This window comes from Euprymna scolopes, chromosome 22 (genome assembly GCF_053919585.1).
Source record: "Euprymna scolopes isolate OS-2025 chromosome 22, ASM5391958v1, whole genome shotgun sequence".
Classification (NCBI taxonomy): Eukaryota; Metazoa; Mollusca; class Cephalopoda; order Sepiida; family Sepiolidae; genus Euprymna; species Euprymna scolopes.
In genome coordinates this window covers 45,922,533-45,950,337 of record NC_136503.1, presented here as the reverse complement: position 1 = coordinate 45,950,337, position 27,805 = coordinate 45,922,533, and the positions used below count along the sequence as shown (strand labels likewise).

The window sequence follows — 27,805 nt, the reverse complement described above, 5'->3', positions numbered from 1 at the left end:
TGTTTTTAAGGGGTCAAAAATGGGTTAAAATTGTTTTTAATGGGTCAAAAATGGGTTAAAATTGAAAATAAATCGTTAAACATTTTGTACATTCATCTTAGTTTATTTTTAATTTTACATTTTTAATCATTTCATATGTGTGTCACGTTGGTACAGTAGTAACATCGCCAGCTTTGAATGCTACAATTTCGGTTTCGATTCTAGCTGATAGCACCTGAATATTTTTTTTTTTTTACTTTTGAAATCACAACTCTATAATAATATATACAAAATCTGGACAAATTAAAATATCATATTTAAGCGTATTTCACGCTCTTGTAAAGCCCCACCACCACCACCCACTAGTCACATAATAAGCGAATGCAGTAAGCTAGCCCCAAAAGAATATACGAATAGATACGATCAAGTGGGGAAAGTACATTGGTATTATGCAAACATCATCTTGAACATGCTGACAATTGGTGCAAGCACAACCCAGTAGCAGTACTAGAAAACGATAGTCACAAAATCCTATTTGACATGGTATAAACCAATCCAAACCAATCCAAGTAAAAAACCAATCCAAGTAAAAAAATCGGATGTCAATAGCAAGAAGGAAAAGTCCTGCTAAATTGTAGATTTCGCTGTTCCAGCAGATCACAGAGTAAATATCAAGGAGAGAGAAAAGTAGAGCAAATATGCAGAACTAACCAGAGAGCTTAAAAGGGATATGAAAGATGAAGAAAGTCAAGACAACACCAATAATAGTTAGAGCACTATGGACAATCCTGAAAAACTTTGAAAAAAGAATAGGTGAGATTGGAAAGCCGGAAAGAAAAAACGCATAACAATAATGAAAAAAAAACAGCTGATATATTGAGGAAAATCCTTGAATGTGGAAACTAAAGCACATGAGACAGAAAATGCCACATGGAATCATAAAAACTGTAACTATATAATTGTAAGTTCGCCTCCCTTCCCAAAAAATGTAGTGTCGGTTTCAACTGGCACCACACCAAATAATTGAGGAGGGTCAAGGAGGATGGAAAGACTAAGGAGAGAAAGCACTAACCAGATCTCCACTGGATGTGTATAAGGAGGACTGGGACCTGGGAAGGCTTATTGCCACCCAAATTTCAGTGAAGACCAATGGTTACTGTCAACAAGAAATCAGTGGTGGACAGCTGTTGCAATGACGCAGATTGATTCGCAAAGTTATCAAGAGAGATGGAAAGTACAAGAAATCTGGGGAGAATTGTTGTCACTCAGACTCCAGGGAACATCACAGGTTGTACTCAAGGAGAAATCTTTGATGATGGTCTGTGTAAAAACTCGTAGTGAGTAAAAAATTAATAACAATAATAATGATAATAATAATAAAACCACTCTGCAACAAATTTCAGGTTGAGAAAAAGTATATGTTTCAATGTAAGAAAAGTATCCTGATACTAAATCTGACCTCTATTTCTCTAGATAAGGCACCGTTTTCGTGTATCATAAATCATCTATATATTAATACGATAGCGTGTGTGTTATTTTGTGCGTCATGCTTACATCTTTTTTATTTCGAGTGACTGGCGTTTAATTGTTATGACCTTCCATTTCTTGTAATAAATAATTTTACCAAGAATTCTTTATAAATTTTGGTTTCGGTTTTGATTAAAGCTGAAGGAACTCAAGTTATATATATATATATATATATATATATATATATATATATATAGAGAGAGAGAGAGAGAGAGAGAGAGAGAGAGAGAGAGAATAAATGACAAAAAGTTATATTTCAAAATTCATGATGTTGACCATCTTATAATTTATTCCTTTAATTCAGATGGTCGAAATCATGAATTTTGGAATATAACTTTTTGTCATTTATTCTCTACATTGCTCTGTAATTACATTGAGCTTCTTAAATAAGGATTGATATATATTATAAGAATATATATTTCTACAGAAATATATATATGGATATATTTTTTTTATTTGTGAAAGCCAGGCGTCTCTGCTAACTTAGATAAATACTTTTGCAGTTTTAACAAATAGCTACAATAATATCAGGGCGTCTCCATTTACGCTGAACAGCCACAGAATGCCAACATGAATATATCAATATTACATATGAAAGCGTCCGCTGTGGGATTTCTACAGGTCCTGCTAGTATTTTATTATTATTGGTTATGAATGAAGAACACAAGAATTGTCAAATTAAACAACATTTGTCCTCTTAACCCTCTTGTGTTGAGTGTCATTCTCCCTTTTTATATTTAAGCAGTAGTATGCCAACATGCAAGCATTCCATTGTCCTTTAAAACGTTTCTCCATCACTGAAATATCCTGATGGAATCTCTCGCCGCGTTCATCACTCACATCACTAAGATTCTCTAAAAATTCTCGAAAGTGACAATTTTGGAAAAAAAAAAATATATATATATATATATATACCTAATTCGACAAAAAAAGACCAGAAATCAATTTTCTATGCCATTTTGCATATAAAAATGGCCACAGATGTCCTGTACTTTTTTGAGTGTCGCACAGTGTAATAAATAGGGCTAGGACGACAGCATATTCTTTTCATTGTTTTGACCCTCAAGTGTGTATCCGTTGATATCTTATACGCTTTTATATAGAGTGATGTGGTTCTCTGTGTCGGATATATACTCGAGAGTCAAAACAACGAAAAGAATATTCTGTTGTCATAGCCCTAGTTATTAGGCAATGTAGTCATAGTAATAACTGCAATGTGGCATCTATGTGTAGAGTTGTTTGCCGCTCTTATTCCCTTTAGTAGCAACAGTAATAGTGTGTATCCGTTGAGATATGCTTTTATATAGAACTAGCGAGGGGTACCCGGCGTTGCCCGGGTGTTTGGAGGTGTGTGTGGAAACTCCGGGGTAGGGGGGGGGTTAAAAAAAAAGTAAGTATGAGGATCGAACCTGAACCCTTGAGGCAAAGTTGTAAATTAAAGTGTGAAAAAAAAAAGTGCGACATTAACCATTGCCTCACCGCGAGATGCTAATGGAAACACGTTTGAATTTATTTAATTACTTGGATTTGGCAGGTGCCCGTTTTAATGAGTTAATGAGGTCAAGTTTGACTGCGGGATAGTATTCATTTACTGCGGAACGCTTTTTTTAATTTTTATTTTCCCAAGATGTTATAGGAAAAAGACTAACCCACATGCAGCAAGCAACAAATGTTGAATATTTATCTTCCCGAAATCGAGCAAATTAAATAGACAGGCGAGCTTCATTGTTAACTGTGAGATATTACGATTTATATGTGATATAAAAGTTTTAAAATGTTGTGAACCGACCGACCGCTTCTCTGAAAAAAGCCTTTTGTAGACATACAGAAAAAGCGAACACACATAGATACACACATACATTTTCGCTTTTATATATATAGATGATGTGGTTCTCAGTGAATTAACTGTGTCTAACTGTGTCGGATATATACTCGGAGTCAAAACAATGAAAAGAATATGCTGTTGTCATAGTCTTAATAATAAAGCAGTTGAAGGAAATAATAATGGAAGAATATAAAAGGAAATGTTGAACTTTTCAAGTTTCACTTACGTTTAATGATGATACTGTATGTTATCTCTGTGATGTAAGGCAAAGTTGTAAATTTGAGGAAGTATCTGGCCGCAGTAATACCTGTAAAGCATTTGTGGTTGATATAAGCCTGTAATAGAAAATGATGAATCAGATTTTTTTCATAACAATTATTATTAATATTATTATAATAAATAATTATTAATTATTATTAGTTTAAATTCCATGGACAAAAAACTGCCCACCTGTTATGCTGGTGTGCTTCCCGGCTGACTACAATATGGTAGTCTTTAAGTCCAATGTAAAATTCTTGTTGAACCGTCCCCTTAAATAATCAAATTCTACTTAATTTACTCCATTAATGATTACTACGCTACAACCTTACACCCACTAACCTTTATCTTCGAGTGGCCTGTGGGACTTAATAAGTGGCGACTCCCAAGTAAAAAAAAATATTTGAAAATGAAAGTCACAAAATCCTATAGGACATGGATATACAAACGGATAAACTTATCCAAGCCAGAAGATCGGATTTCATAGTAGTTAACAAGAAGGAAAAATCCTGCCGGATTGTAGATTTTGCCATTCCAGCAGACCAAAGAGTGAAGATCAAGGAGACAGAGGAGCAGAGAAAATACACTGAACTGGCCAGAGAGCTCAAAGATATATGGAAGATGAAGAAAGTAAAGATAACAACAATAATAGTAGGAGCACTCGAAACAATACCGAAAAACTTTGAAAAATGATGAGAGATTGGAATCAGAGGGATACCTTAGAAATTATAACGGATAACAATAGTGAAAATGGCCGAAATATTAAGGAATGTGGAGACTAATACTTATGATCCAGAGGCGCTAGCCGGATACATAGAAACTGCTACAGAGGTAAAACACAAAGAAACATGGAATCATGAAAACTAAAACTGTAGAATTGTAAGTTCCAGCTCCCCCCCCTTTTTTTGTATTTTTTAGTATCACCATAAACTAGTGCCACACCAAATAAGTGAGGAAGGTTAAGGAGAATGGAAAGACCTAGGAGAGAAAGCACTAACCAGACCTCCACTGGATTAGTACGAAGAGGACTGGGACCTGGAGAGGCTTATTGCCACTCAAATCCCAGAGAAGACCAAGGGTTGCTACCAACGAGAAATCAATAGACTATTGTGATAACGCTAACTAATTTGTAAAGGTTATTGAAAGAGATGGTGAGTACTGGGAATTTGGGGAGACTTGTTGTCACTCAGACTTCAAGAAACACAACAAGTTGTTTTGAAAGAGAATTCTTTGGTGATGGCCTGTGTGAAAACTCCCAGTGAGTAATAATAATAATGAATATAATGATAAAATAAAATAACATGAAGAAAATCAATATCTCTACTATTATATAAAAGTCACTTGGTGTATGTGTGTGTTTGAGTTCCTTTCTCATAGGTCCCGAAACAGTTGAGCCTATTTTTGCAAATTTCACACAAAGGTAATTTATATGTCTGGCAGTGTTCTTAGATATGTTTTGTACAGAAATTCATTGAATAAGTATTGAAAATCAAAAAAAAATCCGATCTTAAAAATAGCTTTTCTCTCTTATAGATAAAAAAACATTAATTTTTACTGGGGAATATTTGACATTACATCGGCCAAGGTAGATAATAAAATTTCAGCAAATCATTTCTTCTGAAAAAAACAAAAACAAAAACAGATTTATTATAATCAGGAGATATACAGTGGCGGCAAAAAGAAAGTCCGCACTTGTCATTTTTTAAAAAAAAACGCAAATTGAAGTTGAATGTAACTGTTTAAACAATCTACGCAATGATAAAATTTCAAATCTGGAAGAACTTTGAACAAAAATTAAAGAGAAGTGGGATGCCCTTTCACCAGAGTATTGCCGCAGACTAATTCAAAGAATGCTTAAAAGATTGCAGGCTGTCAAATTGCAGAATGGCTATGCTACTAAATATTAACTAGTTCATTGTGTTCCTGTTGTATTTGTGCTGCATTAATGTTCTAAAATTACATTTAAATAACAATTTTCCATTGTGCGGAGTTTCTTTTTGCCTTCTCGATTTGAAGTTAATTTTTTTAAATTGACGTTAACACTAGGATATTCAATTAAAAGTCAAATATGAACAGGTAAAATTTTATAGAGGAATAAATGGCGAATCAAATGAGGTATAGGTTAAGCAGTTACATTCAATTTAGCTTAAATTTGCGGTTTTTGGAAAAATGACGTGCAAACTTTCTTTTGGCACCACTGTAACTTAGTGGTAGAGCATTTGACTACAGATCGAATTATCCTCTGATCAAGCCTGGGTGTACCTCACCATTTTATTTTAATTTTTTTCTTATTAATGAGTTCAATTTACGATAAAAGAAAAGGTACCATTTAAAATCACTGGAAATCATTTCTTCATTTCCATATTTTAAAACTAAACATTAATCAGAAGTGACTTTTCCAGGGCATTTATTGTCAAGCCCAAATATCAGCTGATATGATATTGTAAACAAACACAGAGGATCTTGATGAACGACATTATCATTATTATTTTTTTTTTTTTTTCTATTTTTTTTTGCAAATTAGTTAATCGGGCAAATTATTCCATCGTAACATATAATAATCAATAGAGGATTAATTCTAAAATAATACATATACAATCTCCATAAATTAAAATATCATGTTTAAGCATATTGTACGACCGGGCAGAGCTGGACTGCCAACTAGCAATACCAATAATTGTTGGAACAGTCCCAGTGAACTTGGAAAAAAGACTAAGAGAAATCAGAATCAAGGGGAAGATTGAGACTATGCAATGAATGGTAATGCTGAAAACAGCTGAAATCTTAAGGAAAACCCTTAAGTGCAGAAACTAATTTACATGAGCAACATACACTAATCGGACATATAGAACTGCAAAGAAAACGATGCAGTCAAGAAAACTGAAACAGCAAAATTGTAAGCTGACTACCCCCCCCCCCCCCCCAAAAAAAAAAAAATTGTAGTCAACATCGCCTGGCACCACACCAAAAAGTGAAAGAGTCAAGGAGGATAGAAAGACTAAAGATGGAAAGCACTAACCAGACCTCCACGGGATGGGTACAAAGAGGACTGGGACTTTAGTGAGGTCTATTGCCACCCAAATTTCAGTGATGGCTAATAGTTATTACCAGCAAGAAGTCAATATCAAGCAACTGCTGTGATAACACAAATTCACTGCAAAGGTTATCAAAAGAGGTGGAGAGTACTGGAAATCTGGGGAGACTTGTTGTCATCAAGACTCCAGGGAATACCACCGGTTGTTGTCAGTGAGCAATCTCTGGTGATGCCCAATGTGATAACTCATAGTGAGTGAAATAAAAAAAATAAATAAATAAATAAAAAATAATAATAATTATTACTATTATTATTATTATTACTACTACTACTACTACTACTATTATTATTATTATTATTATTATTATTATTTATTTATTTTTTTTTTTTTTGTTTATCACCGTCTCCCTGGAAAGGGATGGAATTCATTTCCAGAGGATTTCCCTCAATCCCGGCTCTAAACCAGGAGCTTCAAAGATCAACGATTTTCCTAAGGATGTTCGTGGTACCTACAATAGCAGAAGTCTGAAGGCCGCCTAAAACATCGGAGATTCGTAGTTTTTTCAATTGTCCTTCCAGACGACTTGATACTACTCCTAGCATACCTACTACGATCGGGATTATTTGTGTTTTAACCCCGTGTGTACGTCTTATCTCCGAGGCCAATGGAGCATAATTTCTCCACTTCTTATTTTCCTTCTTTCTCACAGTTTTTTGAGACTTTATCAATGACGACCAAATCCGGATGATTATGTTCCAATTGCTTGGTCGTTATGACACTTTTGTCCCATCATACCTCTGCATTTCCATCCTCACTTGTTCTCACTTCATCAGGCACCTCCTCAAACCACTTTCCAGCACATTTCACCCCAACCTTCTTACACACCTCCCAGTATATCCGGAATCCCATGCGATCATGTCTTTTGCAGTACTCTCTCTGGGCTAATCCACTACACCCTGCTGCAAGGTGCGCAATTGACTCTGAGGTCTTACCACAAATCCAGCATTCTGCAACAACTTCCTCTCCTAGAACCACTTTTTTGAATAATCGTGTTCCTAATGCCTGCTCTTGTGCTGCACAAACAAAAGCTTCAGTACTCTTAGCCAGATATTCAGCTCTAAGCCATTGCCATGATCTTTCATCAGCCACTTCTGCTATATATCGGAAGAACCTTCCATGCATTTTCTTCCTAGCCAGTTCCTCTGCCCTTTCTCTATCCATACGTTTCACATAATCAGCCATACCTCCACTTCAGTGGCCACAACCTTAAGCATCCACTCCTCATTTCTAACCACATGCTCCTTCAACGAAATCTCCTCAGTTCTAACACAATCTTTTACACTTTTCAATCCTCTCCCACCATCTTTCCTCTTTTTATACAGCCTTGCTATGCTACTTCGAATGTGGAATATATCAAAAATTGCTAAAACTTTTTCTTGTTTTGATATCCATGGCATGCAACTCCTTGTCAGACCATTCTAAAATTCCCACACTATATCTCTAAGCACTAACTGTCCATGCATTCACCGCTTTCAATAGGTTTCCTCCATACAATTTCGACTTCGCAATTAGTTTTACTCTTCTAAGATACTCCTTCCTGACTTTCTCCTTCATTTCTCTGGTCATGATGCCTACAACCTCCAACACTCCCAAATACTTATACTCTGTATCTTCTATTTCTTTCAGAATTTCTCCATTTGGCAGCACTATTCCATTTGAATGAACCTTTACTCCCCTTTTCATCACCAGCACCACACATTTACTAATCCCAAACTCCATCTCAATGTCTTCCGAGTATGTCCCTACGAGCTCTACCAGTCTCTTCATTTCCTTTTTATTTCTACCAAATATCTTCAAATCATCCATGAACAGTAGATGGTTGAGGCGTCTTCCACCACATCCAAAGTTATACCCCAGTTTGCTTCCCGTTTCCCTAACTGTACTAACACACAGAAATTTAAATATAATGTGAACAGGCATCTCACTGTACAACTCCTCATCCTATTGGCCCTGTCGGTGGGGCATTAGAATACACCGACTGCCCCCCTGCAGAGGGTAAAAGTCCCTCAATGGGGGTCCTGGATATGACCTTAAACTATACCCAGTGGTGAGGCCCCAGCTTGTGGGCTTTGGGGAGTGTGGAGCCACCCTTTAATTACCATTGCTCCCAGGTCCACTCTGACCCGGAGTGGTAGTACTTGTTAGGGTTCCAACTATGGGTTAAATAGAAACCGACTTGAAAACAACAAATATATTCTATTAAAAAATTTTTTCTTCAAAATCTTTGGATTCGGCATTAAATAACCTGAAAAGGGTTGATATGCCGTAAAACAACCAACCAACCAACCAACCAACCAACATCCTCATCCTATAAATCTGGTTCATAACTCACTCTAGCCCTTTACATCTCAATGGCAGTATGTCTTGTTTTGGGTTGAATGGAGTAAAACCCAAAAATGTCAGGTTTCGAAACAAAAACTCCTAGAATAAGTAACTTACTGGTTGGATGTCGGTTTTCTTCAGTGCATCATGCAGATTGAAATTAAACAGTCTGCAATAGCCTTTTCCTCCATAGTTACTGTTTGTACAGTTATTCCAAATATTTACACGTACAGCCAGGCAGGATGCAAGCATGTCTAAAAAATTTAAAATATTAAAAATAAATAAACATATTTTTTTTTGTTTTATTTTTTTGTAGTTAATTGAAATAGGATAATACTAGCAGATGTACCCGGCGTTACCCGGTATTAAACGTAACTTTAAATTCCTTTAAAAAACAAAAGAAGTAAAAAAAATACAAAAATAAACTGAGATATATGCATGCAAGTATTATGTTTTTTCTAAACATTTCACTTCTTGTAAGTAAGAAAAAAAAAACATTCGAGTTGAGATTGAAACCAAAACCTAAAGACATTGAGTCAAATACGATAACCATAAGGCCAGCTTGTCACGATCTTTAAAAATTGTGTTCAAACCTACTTATTCTTAACATAAGGAAGCTGTCATATCAACGATACACGCATGCCCAATCATGAAATAGTTGACAAATAGATAAAACTCCGATGACCCCCAAGTACCAATTTTTCAATTTTAGCAGCCCTTTTTTCTGGATGAAAACTGATTAAAAAGTTTTAACATGTTTGAATACCCTATATACCAAAATTCAACTGTGCAGATCAAAGATTTGTTGAGTATATAGGTTGAGAGTTGTCCTCACACACTAACATTTACAGATTTATAGATTAGCTTTATTAAACGATGCTCCTCCTCCCCCCACCCCACCAGTAGTGCTAGTATCATGATTCATCTTGACTCCCTTACACTCTATCTCCCACTTCCATTATTATTATAGGCAATAAAGAAATAAGTTCTCTTACCATGGCGTACCATATTATTTCCGCTATTTTAAACTACTGGGATATGAGCAGAAATAAAGATTCTAAGATTAATGCATTCTCTAATGTTGACTGAGAATAAATCCAAGGGAGACAACTGAGATAATTTTGATCCAACAAGATGAACAGTGACAAGTATGTGATAAGACCTAAGAATTCTTATAGTTCTTTCTTCCTTGTTGGTTATGTTATGTTCCATAAGTCGGTTATCTTCTCTAGATATGGACTAGCATCATTTTCACTGTACATCATTCCAAAGACGGCATAATCACATTGACACCAGTTCCTGTTAGATCACCAAAGTTAAGTGTTGTTGAGACTGTTCAGTACTAAATGGGTGACTTCTCCTTGCCATTAATACCAAGTAGTGCCGATTCAGGGGAGATGTGATTCTGCAATCCTTGCTTCACAATTACGTGATCAGCACTCTAACAGAGGGTATCCATTGTCTTCCAAGACTGTTCCAAAGAAAGATCTGCTTTTCGGTATTTTGTTGAGTTGAGTACAAGATCATTCTCTGCAGCTTACACAAGATTTTTTCATGATTCTTTTTGGCATTGATAGCAGCAACATCAATGATTCCTACTGCTTCGTCAACTTGTTCACGGATTTGACTGATTCTTTATTTTGAAAATATTCTGTGATGCACTCATTCCAAATTCTGGAATCAGTATTTACCATAATCGAGATGTATAGACGAGTAACCAGCTTAGGCATCAAGCTTGAAAAATAACTTAGCCCCTGCATAGCGACGCAATAATGAACCCCTGTATCTATTTTTAGTCACAGTCTATAGATTCCACTACTGTTTAACAGTCTTATGTCAAAGGTGAAAACTTCATCTCTCTGAGAGATAAAGAATATTTTTCATGCTACTAGATGTTAAGCCTTTCAGGTCTTCCTTTAGTCTTTGAGTATTGTATACTGCATCAGTTCGGATGAATTACCTATTCTCATAATAGATAATCTGTTGCAATATTTTTGATATTTCGATTGATCGATGCCTCCGTTAAGTTTCGAAAGACGAAGGATACCCCTTTAGGCGCAGGTGCGCGTGTAATTGTAAGGCAAGGGTCACACAATTCTTAACCACACCTCTCCTGAATCGACACTGTTTGGGTCCAGTGGCAAGGAGAAGACCAGGACGGCTGGAAACAATGCTGAAATAGGTGGAGAGCACATACAGCACTTGAAGTCCCAAATGGTCACCCATTTAGTACTGACCAGGTTCAACGTTGCTTAACTTTGGTGATTTAGCGGTAACCGGTGTGTCAACATGATTATGCCATATTTTTTATATTTAATGAGGGTAGGATCACGGAATGTTGGGAGATCCTACTTATAGATGCTACCAATAGGTACTGACGAATCAAATTGGACCATGTTCTGCTAGCAACGAATCAGGAACAAGAATTGCTCCATAAAAATATAGAATCTTTGAGCACTCCAGCACATCAGAACAGTTACTCACTGAAAATTCTTCATCTCCAGGACTTATATAGAGTAGCTATCCATGGAGAATTCTTCTGAAATCAAACATGGCTTTCAATTCAACATAATCCATCTGAACTGATGAACGAACGAACTTGTGTTGAGATGGATACTGTGAACTTGGTTTGGCATGGTCTCTTCTTTGAGACCTTGATCTTGGCCTTTGTTTTGTTTTATTTGACAGCAAACCGTTATCCAATGATAGCCTTTACCATATGTGTTTCATGTAAACCTAAAAGGCTTGACAGGCCTTGTCCATGACTTCTTGCACAATTAATTGGTAGACTTACAGCTTATATATATACACAGGCAGCAAAAAGGAAGTCTGCACTTGTAATTTTTTCAAAGATTGCAAATTTAAGCTAAATTGAATGCAACTGTTTAAACAAACTATACCTCATTTGATTCGCCTTTTATTCATCTGTAATTTTCCCTGTTCATATTTGACTTTTAATTGAAATATTCTAGTGTTCAACTTAAAAAAATAACTTCAAACTGAGGAGGCAAAAAGAAAGTCTGCACAATGGAAAATTGTTATTCAAATGTAACTTTAGGACATTAAAGCAACACAATGAACTAGTTAATATTTAGTAGCATAGCCATTCTGCAATTTAACAGCCTCCAATCTTTTGAGAATTCCTTGAATTAGACTGCAGCAATACTCCAGGAAAAGGGCATCCCACTTTTCTTTAATTTTTGTCCAAAGTTCTTACAAATTTGAAATTTTATCATTGCGTAGCTGTTGATTGATGTAATGCTATACGTTTTCGATAGGGTTGAGGTATGGAGATTGTGCAGACCAATCCAAACAGGGAATATCATGCTCTTCCAGGAACCTCTTGACATTACCAGCTGTGTGAATGGGAACATTATCCTGCATGAAGATGGGATTATCATTCAAATTTTGACCAAAGTAGGGTGGAAAATGCTCAGTCAATATATTAATGTACTTGGTCGAATTAATTCGACCTTGCAAGCGAACTATAGGCCTGGGACCATTGGTACTAATAATGCCCCACACCAAAACTGAACCTCCACTACCATGCAGCATTGAAACTGAGCACCTAGGATTAAATTCTTCGTCTTTCCTCCGACGGATGTACTGCCTACCATCATTGCCTAGCCTAATGAACTTGCTTTCATCGCTAAAAAGCACTTTCGACCAATATGAAGTTATGATCTTTATTGCATCGGACGAAGTCCAGACGGCGCTTTCTGTTCTTTACAGAAATCATTGGCTTGCATCTTGCAACATAACATCGCAAATTAAATTCCTTTAATCTGTTCTTGACAGTAGAAAAAGAGCACTTTTTAACAAGACTGCACTGTTGTTAGATTTGGGAAGCGATTTCAAATCTGTTTTTTAGGCTGCGAATCGTGATAGCATTGTCTTTCCTCTTAGAAGTAACTCTAGTACGACCAGATTTAGGGGTACCACGAACACTGCTGGTGTTTTGGTGCTTTTTCGCAGTCTTTCATACCGTTTTCTCACCACATTTCAATCTGTGGCCGAATGAGCTCCTGACGATCACTAAGAGAAAGTCGTGGCATATGGACTAAATGTTACGTTGTATAACCTGGAACAACAACAATTACGATTAGAGATGCTTTGTTGCCTGTTGGTGGATATTTTAAACTGATTTAGGGGCGATAATTTAAACTGGTTTTAAGCAAATTTGTTGCTGTGGACTTTCTTTTTGCCTCCTCATTTGAAGTTATTTTTTTAAATTGACGTGAACACTAGAATATTTTAATAAAAAGTCAAATATGAACAGGTAAAATTATAAAGGAATAAAAGGCGAATCAAATGAGGTATAGGTTGTTTAAACAGTTACATGAAATTTAGCTTAAATTTGCAGTTTTTGAAAAAATTACAAGTGCAGACTTTCTTTTTACCGGCACTATATATATATATATATATATATATATATATATATATAGTGTGTGCAATAAGTATCCAATACAAAGCAAAAAGTTCATTAATTTTTATTACACGAAAACAAAAGTGATAACAAAATGCTATTCTAATGTATTTTTATATGATAAATACAAATTCCGTATAAAAAATCTTATATAATTGCGCATCCACTAGATAATTACATAAATGTCATATCTAGGGTCCAAAAAGTATCCAACATACACACAAAAAAAATTATTTTTTAGTAATATGGCCTTTACTCGCCATAAAAACTCCCAAACGTTTGGGATACTTCCTTACAAGATTTATCCCACTCTTCTTGGCAAATTCGTTTAAGTTCTGTCAGATTTCTCGGATCTCTCTTTTGTACAATCAACTACGACTTTTGGCACAGATTTTCAATTAAGTTGAGGTCAGGTGATTAACTTGGCCATCCTAATACCTCTATTTCCTTCTCCCAAAATCATTTAGTAGTTGCCTTAGTCATGTATTTGAGATCGTTGTCCTGCTGGTATATATATATATATATATATATATATATATATATATTAGTGATGGGACGATTTCAATGTTATTTCCGATTCCGATACAATTACCGATTCTGATTCTTTATAAATCTCTAAGTATTTAGCTTTAAAGTTGTTATTTTTCACGATTGCTGTAAACCACATGTTAAATGAGCAAATATTTTCGTAAAAAAAAAAAAAATAAATAAACCTTATGAAGGATGATTTTAATTTTACTAATAGTTTAAAAGCAATAAATGTTTATTATTTTATCATTACTACCAGTCAAATAAAAAAGCCAGATATATATATATATATATATATATATATATATATATATATATATAACTACTTAATTTACTCACATAAAATTAATATACGAAAGTATAGATTTATGCGTAAACTTTAAGTATTTACTTCAAAAGTGCTCAATACGTAGGTAGAGCTAGTTAGTAAGTTATAAAATGTATATGGCGATTAAGCTACACTGAATATTCCGCGTTTCATCCACTCTAGGACTCTTCAGGCTTATGCGCATAAGCCTGAAGCGTCCTAGAGTGGATGAAACGCAGAATATTCAGTGTAGCTTAATCGCCATATACATTTTATAACTTACTATATATATATATATATATATATATATATATATATATATTATCAAATTTAATATTTTCAAATAAAATATTTTCATATTATTTTTACTGTTTGGATTACTTTTCTCATCTTCTATGTTATTTTTACGTTTAGGCCAATGTAACCTCCAACCTTCTTCAGATGTATCTTGTTGAACTTGAGGAATCTTTTAGTCAAACTCTGGAATAAGCACAGAATTTTGAACGGAACTCTTATTACAACATTATTATAACAGGGATAACATACTCTTATTTCATCTGTCATTACTGGGTAGAAGTTCTAAAGGATTGACTCTTTAACCTCCAGAAGAGTGTAACTTTACACTTGAATTTTACCAAATACTTTATCCACTATACCACAGGTTCTTGCACAATGATCCATGGTGTACTGAATTAAATTACAGAGTTCACAAGATACGCTTGAAGAAGGTTGGGGGTTACAATGACTGAAGCGTTGTGAAAGATGAAAGAATCCAAATAATATGAATAATCAACCTTCATCTCAAAAATTCAGAAACATAATAAAAGATTTCCAATGTTTAAGATGTATATAAGCTGCTAGTTTCATCTAAGTTGGAAATTTAAATTAAAGTTGGAATTGTAAATTAAATTTTGAAAAAAAGTTTTAAAATATCAAAATAATCTTACTAACCGCCACTTGGTAGAGAAAATGTCAAGTTTAAGGCCGAATATGTTTCACCAGGATAATCTTTATCCTTGAGTGAGTAGGTGATATTGTATAAATTTATCGATACGAGATGAATAGTTTCCAGGCGGAGATCTTTCGGCGGCGTTTTCTCTTTGAAGTTTTGGCAATCTTTAAAACAAAAATGGAAATATTAACATTTATCCGAGTTCGTTTTAAAATGGGCGACTCTGAATTGTAAAATCAAGAAATTATAGCTAAATGAAAGAGCAAAAGAAAGATTTCAATCATAAATTTATTTTTAATTATAACACCGAATTTAAGAAAGTTGGTATAGTAAGATAAAAGGTGAGACACTGAGTACAGAGTTAAGGATATAGTAAAAGGAAGAATGTGTCGAAGTTGTATAATTATATGAGTTTAATTTTGGCAACCTTGTAACTCCTATTGCCTTCATTTTGTCCTTTAGTTCTCACATTCCATTTCTGACAAAGGGATAAGAATTGCTATTTTTGGGGTCGGAATCTATCTCAAACTTTTTGTTGGCTGTTTTTTTACCTTGAAGTAGAAATTATTTTTTTAGCATCTTACATCGAGTAGCTTCATGTCTTGTCTGGAGCAATTGCTATTTAAAAAATACATTTAATTTCTTTTATGTTAGCATGTTCTCACTTGTTGCCACAGTGATTGAAATAGGTAAAAAAAAAAATTGATGTCTTCTTTTAACCTTCTGAATTTAATAACTAAAAAGTAAAAATATTTTAGCGATTTTATAAGATTTTGGAGTTGCAGGAATCAACAACCTTGGTCAGGCTCAGTTTTTCATAAGCAAAATTGTACCAACCTCAGAAAACCTCTCAAAAATAGAACAATTGGCTTGCTAATGTTGAGAATTAATTTACTAGCTCATTAAATTGATAATAAATGAACATTTCCAGAAAAACTGAAGATAATTTTCATTCTTCTTTGTAAAAAACATGCCAAAATTGTACATTCTTTACCCAAATCAGATGATTTTTTTTGCATAAATTGCAAAATATCTTCAAAAGTGCTATCTGATGCAGTAAAGAGGTTTGAGATTTAGCCGTATGCAACATATAATGTAAAGATAAAAATTCATAACACTATGAAAGATTTAAAGTTTAAATAACATGTGTCACAACTAGGTGGTGCAGATTGTATTCTTTGTATTAGCAAGCAAACAGACTGGATAAATTCTGAATTTATTTCTTACGGATTCTAAATCAACAGATGTGCTGAAGATGCTCTAAAATTGTTGGAAAGTCTAGTTGATGATGATGGTGTGGTTCCGACTAAAAGTGATGACTTTAAGACAAGGCAAGATATTACAGCGAAACCAATTTCTGTATAAAACCAGAAAAACATCGCCATAACCCATGCCTACATCAATGGCACTACATGATTCCTCAAAGTTATGTATCATTGCTGCATCGACTACGAACAATGGATTGAGAAGTATGGGTCATTAGGTGACCCAATTTGTGCCTCCAGAGAAAGAGTTCTTAACAAAATTCACGGGGAAAATAGTCTCTATCTGGATAGATGTAACGATGCTGGTGTGAAAGGAAGACGTTTTTTTGTCTCTGATGAGGTTATTGATTGCATGCATAAATTGACTTCTGTGAAACACAGGAATAATTTGTTGCTTTTGTATCGCCAGTTGTGAACAATCATCAGTGTTGTATCATTCTCAAGACAATTTAATCTTGATAAGATAAAAATTCTTTATCAAAACACAATTAGGAATATGTGTGATCATTTTAAATGGGTGAAGCTAAATCACTCTTCATGGAATAATTCAACATTTAATCGAGTTGATGGCTATGAATGATGGCTGCGGATTAGGAAACTTGTTAAAGGAATGTTTGGTGTCCAACAATAAAGACATCCGTAATTATTTGCAATTCCTTTCAAGAAAAACATCAACAATTGAACATTTAACTGATATTATTTGTAGACTGTTTAAACGTTCTGATCCTGGTATTGTGAAGCAGTTCAATCAATTGCATTCTAATAAGTATTGCACTGAATGTGGTGCAAATGATCACACTATTAGATTTTATGCAAGGCTTTTCAACTTACCAAAGAAATTTTATGTTTCTATAGTTGAAGATATCTTACTTGATTGATATATTGTAATATATATACTATTTCGTATTCACACCATTGGACTTACAACAAGCCCTAAACAACTGCCAGTGGATCATTTTTCATTAAGATATGCTCAAATATCTAATTTGCACTTTTGACAGCAAAATCCCGAATTGAAGTTAATGGGCCCTAAACACCCCAAATTTGACATTTTTTAAATATTTTAATTTTTCTGTATTTGACTCATCGTTTTACCTCAAATAAGCCCTCAACCACTACCTGAGGACTTGACATTGTTTCTATTTCCACAAATCGGCGATCTGGGCTCACAGTGTGTTGTTCGGTTAAAACATTCATTATGTGAAGGGGGAGCACTTCTGCCCAAACCTTTTCCAACTCTTTTTCACACTTTTTTCAAACAGTTATTAAAAAAACCGTCAACATGCCCAGACGTCATATTTCCTTTTTTTTTTTTACCTTAACTACGATCAGACCAGGTGAGATGAGACCCAATGTCTATTGACTGAGCATATTTTTTGTACTCGTGTTTGCATACATCTTTCCTGTTCATGTTTTTTTTTTTTTTGATTTTGATGGTAGGTTTGGAAAAATGTCAAGATGAAAACAGTCGTTTTGTAAAGTTGATCGGATCTGGACGAATTTGATTGGAATTGAATATTGAATAAGAAAATGGGTCACCATTTTCCAAGGACAATATCAACATCTCCATTAAATTAGTAATTAACTTTATTCATAGAGAATAATAGAATACAAAACATGCTGTTCAACAGGTTGACTTTTGTCAAAAAACATAATGTGGTTAGGGTTAGGGTTAAAAAACAAAAATACTGGTCTTCCCACTTCTGATGAAGGATGAAAACATGTAATGATGTCTTATTGTCACAACATCTTATCGAAAACTGAACTAAAAGGAGGACAAAGGGCATACAATTGAGATAATTTGCGATGGAAAGATGAGTGATGAGACCAACAACTTGTTACAAACAACAAGGACTTCATGCAGGCTAGGCAATCATAAGGCACGATTTGTGCGCGTTCTCGTGCAGAAGTTCAATCTGCTAAAAAAAACAAAAAAAAACAAAAAAACAACAACAGTAGTGGACTAGAGAATGACTGAAAACTAGACACAGCAAACATGTGCAGCAACTTTTTTCCCGCCCTTTTTCAAACAGTTAGTACAAAAACCGTCAACATGCTGAGACGTCATATTTCCTTTTTTACCTTAGTCACAACCAAGCCAGACGAGATGAGACCCAATGTCTACTGATTTAACATATTTTTGTACTCTTGTCTGCATAACTCTTTCCCGGCCATGTTTGTTGTTGTCGTTGTTGATGAAATTGTGTGAATAAAATTGATTTAAATCGTAGATGAAGAAGCTTGTTCTTATAAAAAAAAACCTATGGTAACCCATTTTTCTTCACACCCTGCAAAACTAGAACAATGGATATCTACGCAGCTACTTTGTCCTTCATCCAAGACGACCCTTCTTCATTCCTCCTTATAAAAAGATCCTTTACTTCATAATCTACCAACGTGGAATTGAGATAACTTGCTATGGAAAGATGAGTCATGAGACCAACATCTAGCTACAAACAACGAAGACTTCATGCAAACCAGACAATTATAAAGTACAATTTTTTGTAAGCTATCTGTATAAGTTCAATTTGCTAAACGACGGCAGCAACAACAGCAGCAGCAGAAGTAGCAGCAGTAGTGGACCAAAGGGTGACTGAAAGCTAGACACAGCAAACATATGCAGCAGTAGGAAGAAAGAAATTAAGAAATCCATTAGTAGATGCATTAATGGAAAAGTTTGGAATTCAACGGTCATAGGAGCAGGGCAACAAACGAAATTTGAGCAAATTGTTGTGGAGACTCACCCATACACAATATATGAACTCTCCTAACAGTACAAATATACCGAGAGATACCACTCTAGAGAGTCACTCATAGTACGCCATATTTGCATTAAGTACTGCAACTCTTGTTCTCTTTGTATTCAGTATTGTCGTAAATACCTTTTCTCTAAGCATATGACTACTCCACAATATCACCCTAGATCAAACAGACAAGCTGAAAGATTTGTAGACACTCTTTAAAGAGTGCTAAAAAAGGCACAGGGTACACCCACGGACGAAAGCTTACAACAATTCTTGCAAGTGTATAGAATTACGCTGATGGCAGTCCTTCTTACTGAAATCATGTTCACACGGAAGGCGAAATCAGTTTTTGATAAAATTCATCCAATTAAAATTGCGTAAGACCATGTACGTACCCAAAAGACATTTTAACACTGGAGTTTTTTTAGGTTTTAAAAATAATGTTTCATTTTGGGAATTGGGTACGATCAGCAAGAGGATTCGCGATATTGTATATATCATACGAGGTTCGAGACATACTCATAAATGTCGCAAAAAACAATTAACAAAACGTAACTTATAACACTAGCGACACATTACCCATAGAGGAAGAATTGATCAACGCCATTTTTGAGGCGTTCGATCTCGACCCAACCCAATGAACACCAGAACAGTGATGGTTGGGCAAAAAGAGATAATTCACCGAACCACTAATCTTCAACCCAAAGTGGAAAAGATATTAACAGTGTTTTATGGTGAAAAATGGTTTGGGTGGAGGGGGGGGTCTCACCCATACACAATATACGAACTCTCCTAACGGTATAAATATACTAAGAGGTACTACTCTTGCTATATTTGAATTAAGTACTACAACTCTTGTTCTCTATGTATTCTGTCTTGTTGTAAATACAAACCCCTTTTCTAAACTACATCTGTGTCCAAATCATTTTTAGTGACCTTTTCAGGTCACAACACAAATCATGTAATTTTCTGACCCTCTTCCCGGCCAGAAATGGGGATAACATGCATTGGGCAGCTGATGTAGTGAAATATCTCTCTCTCTCTCTCTCTCTTTCTCTCTCTCTCTCTCTTTCCCTTCTTCTCTCTCTCCCTCTCTCTCTCACACACACACAAGCAAAGTTTCTGTTCTGTCCTTTGAATAAACCATTTTATAATTTAACTAGTGGTGTGGTTCTGTATCGATAAGCAGAAAAGCACCTGGAGCTCACAATTATGATAGTGGTGGCGATGACGACAAGATGATCAACTTGCGTGCACAAACGACTTTGTATGAATGTATATAGTTTATATAGTCAAGATATTTGGCTGTGATTGTTACAAAGTATATAAAAAAAATTCTTATTTCCTACCTGCTAAGATGCAACTAATCACTTTGGATTATCTTGATTAGTTTCCTGTCTAGCCGCACTGATGAGCTGTGATACAGCAAAACAGTACTGTATATGGATTTATATATATATATATATATATATATATATATATATATATATATATATATATAAATATATATATATATATATATTTATAGTCATCCACATACAGTACTGTTTTGCTGTTTAAATTCACAACTCATCAGTGCGGCTAGACAAGCAACTACCTCAAGCCAGGATCGGAACCTGATCGCCCAAACGACAGTCGGAGCTTCTAAATGTTGCGCTATATGGTTACTGCTATAGGGACGGTGAATTAATGATGTTTTGACATTGTCCAAATACCTAAGCTAAATTTGTTTACAGAAAGAGCATCGCTTCATACGCTGATAGTAATTTGTATATTACTTCCCAAATGCGCAACCTAAGATAGGGAGCATTATAGTCATCCACATACAGTACTGTTTCGCTGTTTTACAGCTCATCAGTGTGGCTAGACAAGCAACTACCTCCAGCCAGAATTGAAACCCGATCAATGAGAGTCGGAGCTTCTAACTGTTGCACTATACAGCTGCCGCTATGCGGGCGCTGAGTTAACAATGTTTTGATATTGTCCAAATACCTAAGCTCAATTTGTTTGTGAGTTGAATTTGTATCAACAAATGAAAAAAGCTACTGAGGCTCACATCTAATGCCGATGATGGCAGCAATGATGAATGATTAAGCAACCGGAGCTCATAATATAATGGCGTTGACAGCAAGAAGACAATCAGTTCAGGTGTGTAAAGGACATTATACACCTATCGGGATGGGCATAAAGAGCCCGAACACTCTACAAAATGTTCATGTAGAAATGTGCTGCAGCATTTCACTAACATAACTAAAAAAGAAACTACAAAACGTTTATCTGGGAGGGGGGGGGGGTAAGAATAGATTTTTTTGGAGAGTTTTTTGGTCTTATCTTAATTAAGAATTATTGAAATTAGTTTTATTTTTTAAAGAATTATTGAAAATCATTTTTAAAACCTTTTAAAACTACTTCGGGAATATTATGTATTCAATACGTTTTTTTTGTTTTGTTCATAATGTTTGAAATTTTGCTATTTTGATTTCAGAATGACTCATATTTAGTGGGAATAAGGCTGGCTCCTAGAAAATCTTTCATAAATGATGGTCCAACTACTCGTTATTGATAGGTTTGGACTGTTAACCACGAGAAATTCAAGTTGCTATACTTAAGTGACGCCATGAGAATATACCAGGGCATACAGTTTGACCTCTTGGAAACTGTGCGCACTGTGGAGGAGATACTACTAGCACTGGAGTAGTATTCTGTTGGAATTCTCAACAAAACTTATGAGAGATTTGCGTTCTGTCAAAGGAAACAGGATAAGAGAGAGGCTTTTGACAAGTTTTACAATAATCTAAGAGTACTGGCGAAGACGTGCTACTTCTGCACGACCAGATTGTAGAAGGTGTCCGTGACCAGTTAACCAAGCAGGATTTACTAAAAATGCAGAACCTCACTCTACAGAAGAGTATAGACATATGCAGAGTAGCTGAAATGGTCTCAACCCATAGTCAAGGAATAGGACTGGATATAGCTCAGGTGATGAGGGTACGTGAAGCCAATTGAGTGAAGAAACCAGTCTCCAAAAGAGAATGCCTATTTTGTGGCTATACACATGCGCCAAAATCCAGTAGATGCCCAGCCCATTGCAAATTGTGCCATACATGCAACGAGAAGGGAGATTTCGAATCCAAGTGTCCCAACAATGACAGAAGGACATGAAAACAAAGGCACAACACATGAACAAATGAAAACAAGAAGTTTCTCCTCCACGAGTACATAAACAAGAAACATCATCATCAGAGGAATTGGAAGAATACACTTACTAGGTGAATGCAATAAAATTCTCAAAGACAAAACAGGCAAAAGAGGTCAAATGCCTTATGCTTCTGGATAAAAAAGTTGTTTTCCAGATTGACACTAGGGCAGCTATTAATACTCTCCCTGAAAAGGATAAACCCTTATAAAGGGGTCTTCTCAATGTGGAACGAATCTCTGATGAAACCACTTAGTGTATGTTGATGAAAAAAAACAAACAAAAAAAAACACGAAAAACCTACCCAGTGGAATTTATTAACCACTGCTTGACCTGTGCATGAGCATACAAATGGACCTTGTGGAAATAAAACAGAATTTCCACCGCATTGCAACAGTCAACATAGAGAAAAACTATAAGGAGGTGTTTGATGATCAACTCGGCAAAACTACCAGGTTTTGCCACTCTCTAACTCAAACCAGATGCAATACCAGTTGTAATGCTCACTCAGAGAATACCTATAGCTATATGTTCTGAACTGAAAAAGAAGTTGACTGACCAAATTAGGAATAATTAAACCAGTAGAAAAACCCAATCTATGGTTAAGCCAACTTGTCATCACAAGAAAGAAAAATTGGACAATGAGGATATGCCTGGATCCTCATAAGCTCAAACAAAGCACTCATGTGAGAGCACTACACCATACCAATACTCGAGGATGTCATTCATGGCATGAGAGATGCAAAAATAAATCTATCATCAGGATATTGAGCTCGATGATGCATCTAGTAACCTGACCATCTTTCGGACATGCTTTGGCCGATACTGTTGGTGTCGGTTAACATTTGGCCGGAACTCTTCAGCAGAGATCTTCCAAAGAAAGCTGAAAGAGCAATTTCAGAACATTCAAGGAGTTGTTATTATTTTAGATGCTCTAGTCATTCATGAGAAAGACCAAAAAGAACATGACAGACGACTCCACAAACTACTCCAGAAATGCTAAACAATAGGAGTAAAACTTCACCCAGAAAATCTAGAGACTGGACTAAATGCGATTACTTTCATGGCACATCGCATCACCAAATATGGCATTGGAATTGACCCAGAAAAAATTAGGGCTATCACTGATATGTCAGCAGCATGAAACATTGGAGCTCTCCACAGATTCCTAGGCATGACAAACTATATAAGAAAATTTATTTCAAATTTTGCAACAATGACAAAACCTCTCCAGAACCTGACCAAGAAAGATGTTCTGTGGGCACGGTCAGATTCCCAACAAGCAGCTTTCAACACTAAAAGAAGTCATCACAAACTCACTCATCCTTACATATTATGACCCCCACAAGGATCTTATTCTTGATAATGATGCATGCAAGTATGAGTTAGGAGTAGCGCTAATACAGGTTGGTAAACCAGTTGCATTTGCAAGTAAAAGAGAAGTGGTCAGCTGTTGGCTGTCATTCATTTCACAAATGCTTTCTTCAGCTAACTCGTTTTCTAGTGCAATCCATTTTGTTTGTGGTTTGGGTTTGTCAGGCTGTATTTGGGACTGAGAGTGAGCATCAGCTGTGCATGTAGTCTGATGGTATCCTAGAAAGGAGTGTTTTGACTCAGGAATTTTGCGCAGGAATTGCCTGTATAGTTGTCCGTCTCTTGCCTCTACTTCATACGACCTACCAGTCATTCGTTTTTAAGCTGTTGCTCCCCTCCACTCTCTTGTGTAGAGATTGGATGACTGGGCTCAAACATTGTCACCGATGTTAAGACCTTTCAGCTCTTTCTCCATTTCATGGTGTTTGAGCCTCCTTTCCTGTTTCCTCCATGCTTCATCAGTTTAGTGTGGGAAGAGGGACTTAAGTTTTAATTCAACAGCTGGCACTATTGACCTCGTTCTCCAACCAGAATCTTTGTGCTGGGCTGCTGTTTAGTCCTATAGTTAGCACGTTGTCTAGGTTCAACAGCCCTAAAAATGGATCTTCTCCAGATGCTTTGCATTTGCGAAAGAGGCGTTTGGTGATTTCTAGTGCTGCTTCGGCAGCACCACTTGCTTGGCTGTTGCCTGGTGATATTGTTTCGTGTTTGAACAGCCATTTCATTGCAAGTTTTCTGAATGTGTGTGATGACAGTTGAGGACCATTTTCGGAAGTCAGGACCTCTAAAATTTCATGGTGTGTGAAATGTGCTTTCATGCATTTAATCATAGCTTCTGATGTGGGTGTATCCAGTTTGTCAATTTCAAAAAAATTGCTGTCTGTCCACTGTGATCAGATAGCTGTTCCCTCTCTATGATAGGAGGTCCCCTGCTACTTGTTGCCAAGGTCTTTCCAGGACTGGTACTATGATTTGTGCTTCTGCTGGCTGGCGGTCTGCATAGGTTGCACAGGTCCCACAGGCTTCAATATATTGTTTAATCTCTTTAGACATTCCTGGTCCAAATATGAGGTTCCTCACTCTTCGCAGACATAGATTTATGCCTAGGTAGCCGGTATGTGTCTTTTGTTTCATTTCAACCCACATAGCATGCAGTAGGACTATTCTCTGTCCTCGCAGTATTAGTCATTTATGACCTGAAAGTTTCATCTCTCTGCTACAGATAGTGATGGTGTGAGACTCTAACAAAGCATCCTTGTTATGAACGTGCGTCAGAAGCAGAGATGCACCGTTGAATTTCCCCATGCAGAAAAAATGGAACCGATCAACATTCACCGGCACCTGTTGAACGCTTATGAAGCCAATGCAGTTGATGTTAGTACAATTAGGAGATGGGTTCATCGATTGCAGAGTGTCGACAGCGATGTGAGTGACAAAGCATGCTCAAGATACCCATGCACAGCTACCACCCAATCGTTGGCAAAAGTGCATTGAGAATGGTGGTGACTATGTAGAAAAATAAATTCTGGAGCACAAAAGGTTGCTCGCTTTCATGGTACCATTCTCGTCTTCATAGCTCTTCAACATTTTTTTTTTTTTAGTTAAAAAATAGGATGCATTACTTTTGGAACAACTCTCATGTATATGTCTCATCCACAACAGAACTCTGTTACCACCAACACAAATTTTAAAATCTCTATGTGTAACATTAGTGTTTATGTTGTGTTCAGAGAAATTATCATGTCAGGATCATTGGATATTCTAATAACAAGCAGACAAGCTCATTGTATTTTAAACACAATTTATTTGCAGCAGAAAACTTAAATTATTTTCAGAACGATAGTTTGTGTCCAGTGAAGCTACCATATTATCCCCCATCCATCTCTACAACTCTCTAGTCTTTTCAATGATCTATAAGGGGCGATAACTCTTACTTTTTTATTTGGAGTTATTTATTCACGGTAGAAAACTTAAATCATTTACAGAACAATATTCAGTTTCAAGCGAAGCTGCCATCTTGTCTTCGGTTCCCCTCTCTAGAACTCTCTAGTCTTTTTACAGATCTATAAAAGGTAATAACTCTTACTTTATTTATTTAAAGTTATTCCCCTTTTATCACAGTAACATTTTATAAAATAATGTTTGTTCTCTTTTTCAAATAATTTGTGGAAGTTTTAAAATCAGGTCATATAAATCTCTCAACCAGCAGGAATTGACACTCCTACACTGATGATTGCGTAAGCATGAAACACTAGTGTCTGTAGGAATAAATGAATAATTATTGTTCAATTATAATTATCAAGCCCCTTTAAGAATACTTAAGGATGGGCATTGTCAGTGGAATCATAACTAAGGCAGTCAACTAGCGTCTATGCAATGTTTACGACTACCACTCGTTCGAACACTCCAGATTGTCAAAATAGAATTTAGAAGTAAAAGAATGGTGTGAAACAAAGGTGCCCCTCTGGCACGTTATCTACAAAAAAGTCATCTAAGCTGCAGGCTCTGTCCCACTGACGAAATGTTGTTTCCCTCTGCTTGTTCTCTCAGTATTTTAATGGTGAATGCTCTGACCAACGGCAAGCACTTGTGCCCCCACGACGTAAATACCCTCGACAAACCCGACAAGCAGCTAAATCCCATACCTACACTGAGATCCCTAGATGTAAGAGAACTTTCTACTCCAGTAATTTCTTCCCCAGCACCGCTAGACTTTGGAATTCCATTCCGGGTCTCTGCTTCCCCAACTGTACTGACATGCAGAAGTTCAAGTTTAACGTGAACCGACATCTTGCTGCCCAACTCTCTTCATAGTGTCCCAGTAGCTTATGTCCCTGATAGTAGCCCCTTACACCAAAGTTGTTTGGGGTGAAAATGTAATAAAAAAAAAAATCTAACTCTATACTTATTACCAAGCAGCTATATCCCACCCCTACACTAGGTGCAGGAGAGCTTTCTACTCCAGTAGTTTCTTCCCCAGAACCGCTAGACTTTGGAATCCCATTCCAGGTCCCTGCTTCCCACCTGTGCTGACATGCAGAAGTTCAAGTGCAACGTGAACGACATCTTGCTGCCCAACTCCCTACATAGTACCCCAGTAGCTTATGTCCTTGATAGTAGCCCTCTACACCAAAGTGGCAATGTGCCTTGTTTGGGGTGAAAATGTAATAAAAAAAAAAGAAAATATCTACAAAATATGCTTCTCATTATTTTTTTAATATACGAATCTTTGCATCAAGCTATGGTCTTTCAACTCCTTGTGTAGGTGCAAATGGTTGTTATGATCACTGAAATTTTGCTGATAATTTTTTGGTTTAAATTAGTATAATAAGCTCTTCACTTGTCAGAATAGATTACTGAGCCTTCAGCGACTTCTCGTTGAATCTTAATAATTATCAAACTCTATGGACTGTTCGAGCGTCCTTGCTTGCTTGCTGGAATCTTGTAATTAATAATTTTACAAGAATTCTTCATAAATTTTGGTTTTGGTTTCGATTCTAGCTGATGGCACTCAAGTCATATTTTTTTTTTTACTTTTGAAATCACTACTACAGATTGGGTACAATATAATATATAATAATCAATAGAGAATTGACACTATAATAATATATATGAAATTTGCATAAATTAAAATATTATATTTAAGTATATTTTATGACTGGGCAAGGCTGGCCGCCTCTGTTAGTAATTAGCTGAAGTGTCGCACGATCTCTTCTTTGAAAGTTAGGGTTAGGAGCAGTGACGTGCAGAGGACTTCTTTTAGGATAGGTGCTCAAATGAAAAAATAATGGCAAAAAAAAAATATAGCAATGGTGGGCCTATAATATATTCCTCTAAAAAGGGCACTTTTACAACAGGCGTAAAAAGGGCAGGTTCCTGGGGACCCCTAGGACGGGTCTCTGCAAGTTCCTGGTTAGGAGTTAGAGTTCCAAGCTCAGTAACCACACATTCTTTTGAAACCAATTGCAATATAGGTCATAGATTGTATAACAAAGTGTAGATATCAT

General features: G+C 35.9%; 1 protein-coding gene across 3 annotated transcripts in view; it reads right to left on the bottom strand.

The window, feature by feature from the left end:
* Positions 1-27,805, bottom strand: part of LOC145243399 (uncharacterized) — a 103,415-nt gene that overhangs the window by 60,813 nt on the left and 14,797 nt on the right. For all 3 annotated transcript variants that reach the window (XM_080106250.1, XM_080106249.1, XM_080106248.1), the window contains exons 3-5: positions 15,219-15,383; positions 9,124-9,260; positions 3,558-3,666 (exon numbers count right to left, since the gene is read on the bottom strand). In XM_080106250.1, coding sequence (XP_079962376.1) covers positions 3,558-3,666; positions 9,124-9,260; positions 15,219-15,383 — 411 coding nt within the window. The remainder of the gene's footprint in view (positions 1-3,557; positions 3,667-9,123; positions 9,261-15,218; positions 15,384-27,805) is intronic.